General features: G+C 32.9%; 1 protein-coding gene across 1 annotated transcript; it reads right to left on the bottom strand.

Annotated features, from left to right (window-relative positions):
• Positions 1 to 8,127: 8,127 nt before the first annotated feature.
• On the bottom strand, positions 8,128 to 10,206 carry LOC145598466 (putative aquaporin NIP5-1). The gene is made up of 4 exons (XM_081654828.1): positions 10,096 to 10,206; positions 8,669 to 9,088; positions 8,511 to 8,572; positions 8,128 to 8,326 (listed from the first exon to the last, which is right to left on the bottom strand). Exons 1-4 carry the CDS (start codon positions 10,204 to 10,206, stop codon positions 8,128 to 8,130), a joined length of 792 nt encoding a protein of 263 aa, XP_081510954.1.
• Positions 10,207 to 14,665: the final 4,459 nt, after the last annotated feature.

Below are 14,665 nucleotides of genomic sequence, written 5' to 3'. Positions count from 1 at the left end.
TTTAAGACAATTTTGAACTTAACTTGTACTATGTATGTACTTTGTAGCCTTACAATTTTGTTTATTAGCTTCTTGTATATGTGAATTTTATTTGCCTTGGGCACTTTACATATTAGTGATATTACAATGTCTATACTTAAATTTTTTTGGTATATATGTATATTATGGTGCTTTGACTTGCTCAAATTGGAAGGCATGATTGCTATTAACTATCTAAACTATGAATTTGAAGTTTTCTTGGTCAACTTATGATTTCTTTTTTCTTAATACATCTTGTAGCTGTTTGATACATACTCCATACCATATAATTAATTGATTAATAATAGCAAAATTGTCACTATTTTAGCACGAAGTTAAGTAAGTTAATTGTTGATCAAACATTTATTCTGAGATAGAGGAGTATTTTGATTGATTTATGCAAGCACGTAATGGTGTTCTAAAATTTGCATTATTTCTCATTTTACCATCAATAAATACATTTTTTGGATAATCGGATGTATGATTTGATACATACCTTGTGCCTATGCCTATAACATGGGTGTTCCTTGGCTGCTTGGCAGCAACATGACAAGTTTTTGCAATACAAACAATCTACAGTATAAATGTATAATAGTTGTTGAGTTTTGTAATTTTATTTTTGTTATTAATATGCAATTAGTTTCCTATAACCCTTTAATTACACTCTCATTAGTTAAATTTGATTATGAACCTCTTTCAAAAAAAAAAAAAAACAAAAACAAAATTTATTATGAACCAAGATAATGACTAGGTATCAATGTATCATTACATACGTACTTGAAATAGTCAAATTCTATAATAATGCAGTTTATACTCCATATCATGTCCATATAATATCCATGAGTAGGAGCTAGGAGTATAAGTTTCTATCAAAGAAACGCTTCTTGTAAATGTCCAGCTAGCGAATCTGAAACGTTTCTTCTATAATATACAAGATTCCAAGAAACTCCTACTTGAACATATAATAATCTCTATTTTTAATACTTAGGGCATGTTCTCTTCAGCTTATTTCAGTTCAATTCAGTTTTAATAAGTTCAATTCAGTTCAATTCAGTTCTTATCTTAATTTCCTTCTCTCATAAAAAATTCAATTCAGCTCCAATAAGTTCAGTTCAGCTCAATTCAGTCAATCAGAACAGACCCTTATGCGTATTTCATTTCGGACTTTTACAAGTTAACGACTAGTTTGATATACAGACATATAATTTGCAATATGACTAATGATTATGTAAATGCAAGGGGCCAAGCTTCTCCTCATACTACATTTTTTTTAAGCTTTTAACTCAAGAATATGTCAAGTTAAATACTACGGACTACGGAGTAATACGTAAAAGAAGATTTCTGAAGATAGCTAATTGCATATTAATTTGCCGTCAATGTAATGGATCTACAATTTGATTAGCTGGTTCATTCATGATGATTCTAAACGTTTTTTTTAGAATGATATATATTGATAAAATAAACGTTTCTTTAATGCCAGCAATTTGGAAGCAAGACCTTCAACATTTAGTACGTTTTTGTTTAATTTCTAAGAAACGTTTCTGGAGTTAATGTTACATTGGATGCTACAATATCTTTATTCTGAAGAATTTATATGCTGTTCTAGAAGACTATTCACGAATTGCCTTTCTGATTTCTGCCTTACATTTCATACATTTTTTTTTTGAAAGAGCCATCCATTTCAAACATAATTAATCCCAAAAATTATTAAAAATATCCCTATACATGTTGAGCACTTGAGCCCATGAGAAAAACCTACATGTGAGTGGTGTGTTGTCCCACATTAGTTGAGTGTATAAGTGAGAGTTTGTATTGGGATTTGGGCCAATGTTATGGACAAACCCAACTGGCATGTGGGATACACTCCCAAATCGCAATATAACCTGGCCCTCGTTGACATATGATCTTGAGATGGAACCTCCTTGGTCATATAAAGTGGATAACTGTGATGGGTGTGGCCTAGACCTGTTCATCATTGTATCAAAGCCAGGTTTGGATTGTATTGCGATTTGGGCCAATGTTATGGACAAACCCTACTGAGGTTTGTAGCAACCCCCTAACCTTTTGGGTTGAGCGCCCGCCTCCTCTTGTACAATTCCAATCCTTAACTAAGGCTAAACTCGCTACTACGATGATTTCATGCCACAAAATGTCAAGAATTGGACTAATTAATAATACTAATCTTCCTCGCTCGTATTGAATTATAGTCCGCATCAAGCCACCCTAAACACTACTTCATCGTTTCGCGGATACCCTATGTAGACAACTGAAATAAGGCAACTGACGATGTTCCATTAGTTCGCCAAGGTTACCCGACGGTAACAAAAGCCGGAATCCCCAAACTCACATAGGTTCTCCATCAACGAATATTTGTCGCGTTGTACCACTGCTTCGCCGAGTGAATTCCCGAACTACGAGTCCTGCAACAACAAAAAGTCATTACGAGAATAAATAGTTGAAAACTCCCTAAATTAACATAAAGTACAACGTCAACGGTGGGACGTTCAGTCGAAGGCAATATGAACAATATCGGCTTCATAGATTTGAGGTCGCGTCTGCATCGTTCCAAGCATATGGCTGGGTCAACATTCCCGGCCTCGAAGCTATGACACCGTCATATTTTCCGCCTTGCCCCCGGTGAGATTTTTGTGTGCATTCTTCCTACCGTCTGGCAATGGACACAACCTACCTCTGGTCCGGAGAAGGAATCAACATTGAATAACTATGTTATTATAGCTATTCAACATTGAGTTGCCTACCTTCCCTAAAAGCGCTTTATATTGTACCTCTTGTAAAATATTAGTGAACATCCGACTGACAGTAACACAATAATGGGTCAAAATTTGTGAAAATATGATAATAACACCCCTTTTTTTTGGTGGAATCCAAAGAATGGGTATTAATTTATATTTTGACACTTTTATTTTTCCAGAAAATATTTTTATGGGCCCCAAAAAGGGATAATATGGGGAAAAAGGCAATAATTGGAAAAATATGAAAATTTGCTGAAACGGTCCAGAAAATGGGGAAAAGGTTGGGAATAGAGGGGGATAGATGGGTTTTTAACACTTTTAACATCCCATATTTCCCTTATTGTGCTTTTTACGAGGTACGGGATCGGGATCGAGAATATGGTGATTGACCATTGACCCCAAAACAGGATGATTGGGGGACAGTTTGGGTTGTTTTTGATTGTTTACATGAGATAAGATATGATACTTACATTACAACCATAAATAGTTTGTTCAAATATAGCAATCAACTCAACATAACACATCACACATCATATCAATCGGGGGCGGAGCCAGGGGGCTGGTGGAGGGTCGGCCCCCCGTGGCCCAACTGGTGATGTATAAAATTATCTATTCTTGCCCCCCTGAAGTAACTAATAAACAGCAAATATTTACCATACATATCATGTTGTTAGTGATAGCCCAATCGGTTGTTGGAGCTTTGCATGGTGAGGGAGGTCTCAAGTTCGACTCCTCACTATGAAAGTTTTTTTTTTTGGGGTTAACTTTATTGTTTCTTGGCCCCCTTAGATTTTTATTCTTAGCTTCACCCCTGATATTAATCAATACACATGTGAATAGTAACAATGAATAGTCACTATTGTCAAATCAACACACATGTGAATAGTAACAATGAGTGATGTGATTTCACAATAGGAATACTCAACACACATGTGAATAGTAATAATGTGTTCATTTCCATTAATATTGTCAAATCACATTACTATTATGGTTATATCACATCACAAAACTATTTTACCCATATTACATCACTTATATAACATAACTATACTTTTATGACATCATTATTTTCAACTCATGTCATATTATGACATCACAACATTAAAAATTTATTTTCATAATATGACATCACAAGTCAAGTCACATCACTTCATATATACTTTCATGACATCATTATAGTTAAGTCACATCACTTGAATATACTTATATGGCATCATTATAAATATATGACATTATTAGTCAAGTCACATCACATTAATACACTTATATGACATCACTATATTTCATGAATTTCAAAATAGAGTCAAAACTCATTCTTGGTACTTTATGGACATATTAATCAGTGTCTTATGGTTTCAAACCTCCTTATATGACCCCAGGAGTCACCCAACATATTCAGTTCATTTTTTGAAAAAATGTCAGAAACTAACCTGAAATCATGTATTATAGCCTTCAATTTTGGCCAATTTTCCACTTATTTTGACTCGGAATTAAAAATTTCTGAGATACTTACCATGGACCCTAATAGACCCCGGGAGTCTATTTGGGTGGGTGCAATCATCCAATATGCCTTTAAACAGTCAATTTACCCATTCGCAACTTGCACCGATTTCGTGAACTCAAGCCTACCATGGACATTTATGACAACATATAATGGTCATATATGGTTCCAAACGGCATATATGACCCTAAGATATATCCCCTAGAATTTCAAGACTTTTCGCCACCGGACCCCGTAACCTCCAAAATTCCTCAAAAAGCGTGGATAATAGCCTTCAATTTTGGAATTTTTTGACATTTTTTTGCCCGGAAATAAAAATTGCCGAGATGTTTACCATGATCCCTAATACCCTTTGGGTGCCATTTGAGTGGATAAAACCATCAAATATGCCTTTAAACAGTCAATTTACCCGATTACAACTCACACTGATTTCATAAAATCAAGCTACACCTCGAACATTTATAACAATATATAATGGTCAAATATGGGTCCAAACGTCATTATATGACCCCGAGATGTATCCCCTAGCATTTCATGACTTTCTGAAACCGGGTCCCGAAACCTCCAAAATTCCTCAAAAAATGTGGATAATAGCCATCGATTTTGACAATTGTTGATTTTTTTTTTGGGCCAGAAATAAAAATTGTCGAAATGCTTTGGACTCTAATAGACCCCGAGACTTTATTTGGGTAGGTACAATCATCCAATATGCCTTTAGACGGTCAATTTACCCGTTCGCAACTTGCACCGATTTCGTGAACTCAAGCCTACCACGGACATTTATGACAACATATAATGGTCATATATGGTTCCAAACACCATTATATGACCTGAGATATATCCCCTAGGATCTCAACACTTTTCGCCACCGGACCCCGTAACCTCCAAAATTCCTCAAAAAGCGTGGATAATAGCCTTCAATTTTGAGATTTTTTGATCTTTTTTTCCCTGAAATAAAAAATGCCGAGATGTTTATCATGGTCCCTAATACCCTCCAGGAGCCCATTTGGATGGATAAAACCATCCAATATGCCTTTAAACAGTCAATTTACCCGATTACAACTTGCACTGATTTCATAAAATCAAGCTACACCATGGACATTTATTACAATATATAATGGTCATACATGGTTTCAAACGTCATTATATAACACTGAGATGTATCCCCTGTTTTTTTTAAGACTTTCCGATATCGGGTCTCGAAAGCTCAAAAATTCGTCAAAAAACGTGGATAATAGCCTTCAACTTTGACAATTTTTGATTTTTTTGGGCCGAAAATAAAAATTGTCGAGATGCTTACCATGGAGCTTAATAGACCCCGGGAGTCTATTTGGGTGGGTGCAATCATCCAATATGCCTTTAAACGGTCAATTTACTCATTCGCAACTTGCACCGATTTCGTAAACTCAATTCTACCACGGACATTTATGGCAACATATAATAGTCATATATGGTTCCAAACGACATTATATGACCCTGAAATATATCCCCTAGGATCTCAAAAATTTTCGCCACCGGATCCCTTAACCTCCAAAATTTCTCAAAATGCGTGGATTAGCCTTAAATTTTCAAATTTTTTGACCTTTTTTCGCCCTGAAATAAAAATTGCCGAGATGTTTACCATGGTCATTAATATCCTTCGGGAGCCCATTTGGGTGGATAAAACCATCCAATATGCCTTTAAACAGTCAATTTACCCGATTACAACTTGCACTGATTTCATAAAATCAAGCTACACCACAGACATTTATAACAATATATAATGGTCATATATGGTTCCAAACATCATTATATGACCCTGAGATGTATCCCCTATCATTTCAAGACTTTTCGATACCGGATCCCGAAACCTCCAAAATTCCTCAAAAAACGTGGATAATAGCCTTTAATTTTGACAATTTTTTTATTTTTTTGGGCCGAAAATAAAAATTTTCGAGATAATTACCATGGACACTAATATCCTCCGGGAGTCCATTTGGGTGGGTGGAAACATCCAATTTGCCTTTAAGCATCCAATTTAACCATTTTCGTACACGCATCTTGTATTGGCTATAAGCTTTCACGTGGTCGGTACGTAGCTGGATAATGGTCATATATGGGTTGAAACAATATTATCTAACCCCGGGATGCCTCCCGTAATGTTCAGTAAAATTCCAACTCCGGGTTCCGACACCTCCTAAGTCGCTCCGATTTCGTGTATTATAGCCTTCATATTTTCCTTTTGTATATCATTTTTTCACCCAGCGAGATTATGCATCCACTTACTTCCAAGGGATCTCAAAGGGCTTTGGGAGTCATAAATAGTGCCCGGATACATATAATTCATCCTTAATCATCATGTCTTAAGGGTCTTGAAAATCGTAATAAATAGTGCCCGAAACTCGGTATGCCTTATCTTTGGGTGCACATGTCTTAAAAATCCACATGTGAGTGGCGGCCCAGAGCCGTTTATTAATACACAACAGTTGCCTATGAAGTTTTTTGGAATACGAAGGTATAAATTTTCATTTTTCAATTGTTAATAATACTATGTGTACAATGTTCACTAAGTAGCTATGGAATAAATGCATATGTAAGTAATCTTCCATTGGAGGGCAATTTTGTTAGTTTTCATCATTCTACCTTATGGTATATTACTTAGCATAAGTATGCTTTCCCATTCAAAATTGATAGTTTGTAGGTTCATCATGATAGAGTATAAAAAATATTCCTGAACTTCAACTATTAACTTAAATTTTTGGTTGAGATGATCCTTTAACGTGGTATTAGAGTCAGCGTGACACACAGGTCACAAGTTCGAATCTCATCCACCTTCCACTTTCAAGCGAAATATTTTACGCATGGTATGCGAAGGGCTCATGTGAAGGGGCGTAATAGAGTATAAAACATATTCTTGAACTTCAACTATCAACTTGCTTGAGATAATCTTTTAATTAAACATTATAACCGAAGACATTTGTTCTATACACTAATTTGCCTTTCTTTTGAGAAATATTCTCAAGGAGACAAGGATGGATAACAAATTAACAATTGACCTTTCGCTCTTCTAAAATACTAGCTATAGTATATACATAGTACTTCCTCTGTTCTTTTTTACTTGACCTGTTTCTTTTATCACGCTTGTCAATGCAGAACTTTAATGATCAATAACTTCAATTCTTCATAAGTAAAAATTATAAAAATTACATATTATGACAGTACTTATTGAGAGGAATTAAAAAAGATCCCACATGAATATGTTTTTCCTTACATATTATTCACAAAAGACGGTTAAAGGAGAAGTAGTGAATAGTGTAAAAGTCAAAGCGGGTCAAATAAAAAAGAACGGAGGAAGTATATTTTTGTGCCCTTTATCTCTATTTTGTTACTCTTATTGTTAGCATTTAAAAACCATCACTAAATTAAAATCTACGAGGCAAACAACAAAATGTAGACAAACATATAATCACAAATCACAACCTACTCCACATATAATTTGGGTAATACAGGTTCTTCCAAGAATACAAAACACTAATCACATTGATAATCAAACCAAAAAAAAATTACACACTCCAAAAGTAACTTCTTTGATGCTTGTCACAATGTCACTTGTCAAATAAAATAGTTGGTGACTTGCGTGACCAATTTAAATTAAGTGATGATGATTTATTAACATTATCATTCATTAAAATGTGACCAATTTAAATTCTAGTGGATCAACAATCAGAAGTAACATACTATGCACAACAATACAAAGGATAATATAAAGGAAGTAACACCGGGGACGGGGCACACTCCTACCATTGTAGGTTTCCTCCGTGTCCGGCCACCGGCCAGCTACTCGGACATTGTGTACGACATCTGATCCTTTCCGGTTTAGCGGCTAAAACTCTTAGCACGTTGTGGTGATCCTTCACTCACATCTTCTTTTACCTTGATCAGTGAATAAATGCCTGCTCCAAGAATGGCTCCAAAGGGTGGTGCCAACATGTATATCCATATTCCATGATACCTTCCGGAAGCTATGGCCGGTCCTAGTGTCCTTGCTGGATTCATCGACCCACCAGTACTTGGCCTACAAATTAAGTGTCAATATTATCATAGATGTCAACTAGATTAATTAGTCAAAGTCTTAAATGACACTCAAAAAGCCCAAGATTTAATTTAGAATTAAATCTCGTCTATATCAATGTTTTTATTCATGACACTGCATGTGTCCAAAATAAAAGAATAATTGAGACTATTGCTAACGTACTTACCCAATGAGAAGTATGTCAAGAAGGATAGTACTTCCAATTGCAAGGCCCGCCAACTCACCTACCTACAAAAAATTGTTACCTCATATATTAATTAAATTTGTTTGGTTTTTCTGGGACAAGGGGAGTATACGTGATTATTTCCGAGTAAATAGACTTACAGCACGTGTATCGGTAGCGACAGCAGTGATGACGAACATGAGGAAGAAAGTTGCAACAAGCTCTAGCAAAAACGCCTGACCAAAACTAGTAGATGGCACAGTACCACCACCCAACATAAAAGGGTGATAACCAAGTTTAAGCAAGAAAGCAGCAGAAATTCCACCAATGAATTGGGCCAGAATATAAATGGGTACTTGGGCCCAAGAAAAGTGTTTTAGGGCCGCAAAAGCAAGAGTAACAGCTGGGTTAATATGGGCCCCAGAAATATGCCCAATTGATAGGATGACAATCATAGCAGCAAGCCCAGAACATGCGGCATTTCCTAATAAAGATTCAACTCCGTCGAATTTTTGGTTGACTATGGGCCCACCTGCTGCTGAAAATACTAGTATGAATGTTCCAACAAATTCTGCTCCTGCCTGAATAAATAATTTTATTGATAACTCAATTTTACAACATATATAATGTGTGAAAATGTACAAGTAAAATATGGAATAATCATTAATAACATGTATGGAAACGTAAAATTTTATGTATGAGACTACTAACATGTGCAAAAAATTTATTGATGTAAATTAAATTATACTTTTAATAAAAAATATATGATCAGTAGCGTAAAGATCAAGCGAAGTACAAAGAGCTAGCATAGCCTTTATGTCAAATTTTAAATTTTAAAGGTGTTAGAAGATGTATGCTTTTGTTGAATAGGGGTTTAATATCAGATCGATTTTGAATCTATATCTTTGGTCAATTATATTGAGCAATATAAAGGGGAAAAAACCCTAATGCATGTGATTTTATATCATAAGTTCATTATAATACTAATTATGCAATATATATCATAAAATGTTGTGAGTACACATTTCTACACGTTTGAAACACTATACTTCGTATATGAGGGCACCGGATGCCGGCCAACTAATTAGATACTTGTACTAGTAGTACGTATATATATGACTATAAGCATCATAATGGACATAACTATGCATCTCATGTGTACTTATCATGATAAATTAAACACAATATATATAAAACGATTTATAACCTTGATAAAACATTCATCATCAAAATTAAAGCTAAGTCAACGAAAACATGTAATGCAACACACGAATTTATATTGATGCATATGTTGTGCACATATTATTCATACTTTCAAAAAGCCTCAAATGCATGATATATGAATACAACCAAATTAGTAACTACCAACTAGCTAGTTACTTGATTAAAGTGTTGAACAGGACCGACATATGGTATCTAAGATTAAGGATCAAATAATGTTTAGTTGATTACATTATTATTTTTTAAGCTGTAACTACGTTCTCTTTACACAGGTTTAAAGAAAAAGAGGGAAAATCACGAAAGTTTAAGTGAGCCAATCCTTTTGAGTTACAATTTACACGATGAATATAATGAAGCATTAACATACCTTTTGCACAAGTGAGATCCTGGCATCCTTAGAGCTGAACGACTTAATCAACGGCCGGTCACTTACAGATGCCGGTGTTGCTGACGGAGTTGTCTCATTGTTCACCGGCATTTTCTCCTTAATTTTAGGTAGTTTTTCTGTTTGATTACCTTAGTAATTGTTTAAATGTAGTACGTAAACTTTACCTTTCTTTTGTACTTAACACTCTTTTACGTATGATCGATAGATCTTAGCTTGATCGAGATGTTGTATTAATAACTCTCTCTCTTTCTCTATTTATATTTGCAAAGATTTAAGCTAAGGTTCCTTAAATTAGCCATTCAAAGGTATTCATGCATGATCCATGCATACATGAAATTTACTCCAAATTAGGGATGAATTGAAGTTATATATTTTGTGATTGTCGATTGGTCCAACTTTAGTTTTGTTTATTTAATTCCTTTGTCCTAACTTCGTGGCTCATAAAAGTACCAAGCTAAGCAATGCAAGAATGGTGGAAGAATTTATAAGTCATTATCATATACCAAGTAGAATCTATTTGAAGTCATCAATTCATACATATATATACTAGTATAGTATAATATTCGTATGTATATGATAGCTAATTAGTGAGTAATTACTTTAAAATTTCCTAAGTGATTATTTATGAAAAATGTAAAAATAACAGAGCTAATAGTGTATTATCATATTTTTACGTTTAAAGATGAATTGTACAAATTTTATTAGGACCATTCTTTTTTCTTTTTTTTTTTTTTTTTTTTTTTTTTGTTTAAAAAAAAAATTAAGAGGACCAAATTAATGACATTCTTGTATAATTTACTCTTAGATCTCAACTTTAAATTTAGCATAGCCTTAGCTTACAATAGAAAAAGAATTATGTTATCATCACTATATTTCTCAAATGTTTAACATCCAATTTGTAAGTGTGCTTTGACAAAAAATTAATAAATAAAATGAAATAAAAATAAAATTAAGTGTGCTAAAAAATATAAGTTTCACTCTAGTACTAACACTTTGGCTGCTTTTGAGATTATGTGACTCCTTTTGATTTTTTTTTTTTTTTTTTTGGTGCATATGTGACTCCTTTTGATGATGTATGCATTTATTAGTTTATACTTAGAAGTATATTGTTATATATATTGCTATGTATATCTTCTCTTAGTGAAGTAGACACAAATATTCCTTTCATTTGAGATGTCAAATTATATTATTTATGCTAAATTAGAGTACTTTTCATGCTTTTTTTGGCTTCTCAAAACTAGCTACCTAGCAAGTTAGTTTGATTGTTCACATAATTGCTTGCCTTTTCTATCAATACATACTTAGCTTGTTGTTGTTTTGAACTTTTAAAAACACCGTATTAGATTAAGAGTCAATTAAAACATACAATAATTATAGTTAAATTGTGTGGAGAAAAAAAAAATGCATGCATCAACCCGGACTTAAACCAATATAGACAAAATGTTTTTATGAAAAAAATGTGTTCGATTCAAACAGACATATATACGTTAAGTGTTTTTATTGATTTTTCTCAAAATATTATTGTCTTAAAATAATTTTGTTGATAGTGTAATACAAAGTATGATGATTACTACTCCGTAATATTGTAACAATTGACTATAAACAGATAACGAAGTATTAATAATGAAAGTTCGTTCAATTTAGACCATAACTTGTAAGGAAAATGAAACTTATTCAATTTTGATGATAATGTTGACCTTGATAACTTGATTACATATTACTTATTTTAATGGAATATGTGTGAACAGCCTGATAATTGAAGATGTAGTATGAAGTAATCAACCATCGTTTTCATGTTTAAGCAAATTCCATGTGACATATGGAGTGCTACTGGAAGAAATCTTTCAAATTTTACAAAAATTTTATTCCTTCACGTTATCCATTTTACATCTGGTTAGTTGTGATTATTGCAATTGAATAATATTGGCTATAAATCTCGTTTTTTCCCCTTTGTATACTTGTAGATCGAGGTGGCAAATTGGTTGTTTAGATCCGATTCACTTTATTATAATTTGACGTATGTTACATTCGATCAATGAGCTATTCGGTTAAGTTTTAGTAAACTTAATAATGTATTACAAATATGTCTTATACTCCTACTTTGAATTCATATTTGAATGGTCAATCAATTTCAATGTAGGGTACAGTTAATATTTAAAAGTATGACTAAGGGTCTGTTCTGATTGACTGAACTGAACTTATTAGAGCTAAACTGAGCTGAATATTTTATGAGTAAAGGAAATTAAGATAAGAATTGAACTGAACTGAACTTATTGGAGCCGAACTGAACTAAACTGAACTGAAAATAAGCGAAAGAGAACATGCCCTTATTTGCATGATCAATTAACGCGAATTCAATATTTCGAACCCTAGCAATGCTGGAGTACAATAATGGCTTCATGGACCAAACCCTCTTTCGTGTTTGTTTTCTGGTGTTCTATGATGGACTTATATTTTGTTTTTGGTGCAAGATAATAATAAGGATCTGGGCCTCTTTTATGGATTTGGGTAATGGATGGGTTAACATGGGTTTTGTAGCATCTTTTCTTAATTGTGTTTAGATTAGGAGATATACTTACTTATTTTACTTATACTCTAATCCTAGTGTGTTTTGGGTCGGCCTGATGTGCACTCAATTACGCCCAAATTACTTTCTTGAACTTTAGGCTTGAACATCAGCCCAAAATAACTTGCTTTTGGCCCATAATCAACTTTAGGTTTCAAAACTGGGTATGAAAATATGATTATCTTGGTGTATGTATTAAAAATATAGTCATATAAAGTCTTATAAAATACATCATCTTATTAAAGCTTTAAACTATTAATTTTTATGATTTTCTTATAGAAAGTAATAAGTACTCCATACTATGTATATACAATTCAATAAATAGATATATTTAATAATGTCGTACATACAAATGCAGTACTTTAATTGTTAAAATATTAGAGACCGTACCAATTTGAAAGAAAAATTCAAAATGAGCGAGATTGGTGTACTGTACTAAGAAATACAAAGAATACAAAGAATATTTAAATTGTTAATGTCGACACAATTCTTATTAACTACTCGTACGAACTACTCCATGTAATTACGACATGCAGCCATGAACATACAAAGTACTCGACTAGTCCGTACTCTAAACGTGCAACACAACATATAGTTTATACGTAATATAATTCTACTTATGTATCTTAATTGCATGCTTTATATATTAAAAGATAGGCCCTTGCTTATGCTACTACGACCACATTTTTTACATTAAGGTTGTATAATATATAAACAAATACAAACAGTACAGTAAATAAGATTTAAACTACCTTCGAACGTATTCTATAGTTAAGAAGAAGAACCTTAAATAGTTGTTATTAGCTATAAAAATGGACCTACTTTTGTACTTACTTTTTGTAAGAATATTAATATTTGACACAATTCCAAATCATTAGGGTACAAAAAACCTACTTGCTCATGAAATCACCAATTGTGATCTTCTCTTGGTGTCATCATGTAGGTTTTAAATTATACCACCAACTTTACTAGATACTGTCTAGTGTCTAGTTCCGTTGATGGAATATGGAATCTTGCAATTCAAACATGTGCGATTAGTGAGCTTGCTCGACCTATTGCATCCGTTTTCTATTGATCTTCCTATATTTTGTACATGTCATGAAAAGCACACGGATTTCTATTCTTGACTTTAAGATGAATGAAGTATATATTATGATTATTATATACAAACTTGAAAAAATTGTCGTTTAATTTGTTTCCATTTGAAATGTTTTTATTTTCTATGGTTACATAATTTCAGGTACAAAACAAATCAAACTAAAATTTTGGTCTGAAACCTAAAGAAAATGTGGATTGAACAATAACGTAATGAAGTTTTCGATAGATCTTCTCCGTCCAGATGGTTTTATACTTTTATAGTTGATTTGAACTGAATATTTTTTTTTTTTTTGACTGGAATTTGAACTGAATTTTGAATACAAGTATCAATCACGTACTATTGTAGATGATGTTGATTAAATTTATGTTTCATAAACAAGAGTCACAGACTAAAAATATAAATAGAAGCTAGACAGCTAACTCAATCGATAATAATGGTAGAGCTACCACCTTATAATTTTTTTTTTTTTTTTTTTTTTTTTTTTTGAAGGGACCTTATAAGTTAATATAGTAGTACATCTACTCACTTTAGCTTTGTAGTTGATGAGTACTCCGTACTATATTGTTTTCTTATGACTTTATGATCGAGTGAACATTTCGGTTAGTAGCCTCGTTTTCAGTTAACTCATTTTTTTTAATTTATAAGACAAAATGATTTTGAAAGTTTATGAAAGTACATACCAAACCCCATTAGGTTATTTAATTAATCACGCAAATTATTCCAGATCATGGTACGGTGAAGACTTATCTATCAATGCTTTATCAAATATCATATGAAGTACTTCGTATCATAGAGTTGATTATTTTTATTTTTATTTTATGACATACTTTATTGTACTATATATAGGTGAACAAATGAACATAATTTTATTAAAACAAATAGTT

The sequence above is a fragment of the Chenopodium album genome, chromosome 20 (assembly GCF_948465745.1).
Source record: "Chenopodium album chromosome 20, dcCheAlbu1.1, whole genome shotgun sequence".
NCBI lineage: Eukaryota > Viridiplantae > Streptophyta > Magnoliopsida > Caryophyllales > Amaranthaceae > Chenopodium > Chenopodium album.
The sequence above is the reverse complement of the archived record's forward strand: the minus strand, read 5'-3'. Positions and strand labels throughout refer to the sequence as shown.

Excerpts from the sequence above, each read along its gene's own strand:
- LOC145598466 (XM_081654828.1), bottom strand. The coding sequence starts at position 10,206 with ATGCCGGTGAACAATGAGACAACTCCGTCAGCAACACCGGCATCTGTA. Across the intron at positions 9,089-10,095 it reads GGATCTCACTTGTGCAAAAG|GCAGGAGCAGAATTTGTTGG; the intron begins GTATGTTAATGC and ends TTATTTATTCAG. Across the intron at positions 8,573-8,668 it reads TCGCTACCGATACACGTGCT|GTAGGTGAGTTGGCGGGCCT; the intron begins GTAAGTCTATTT and ends AATTTTTTGTAG.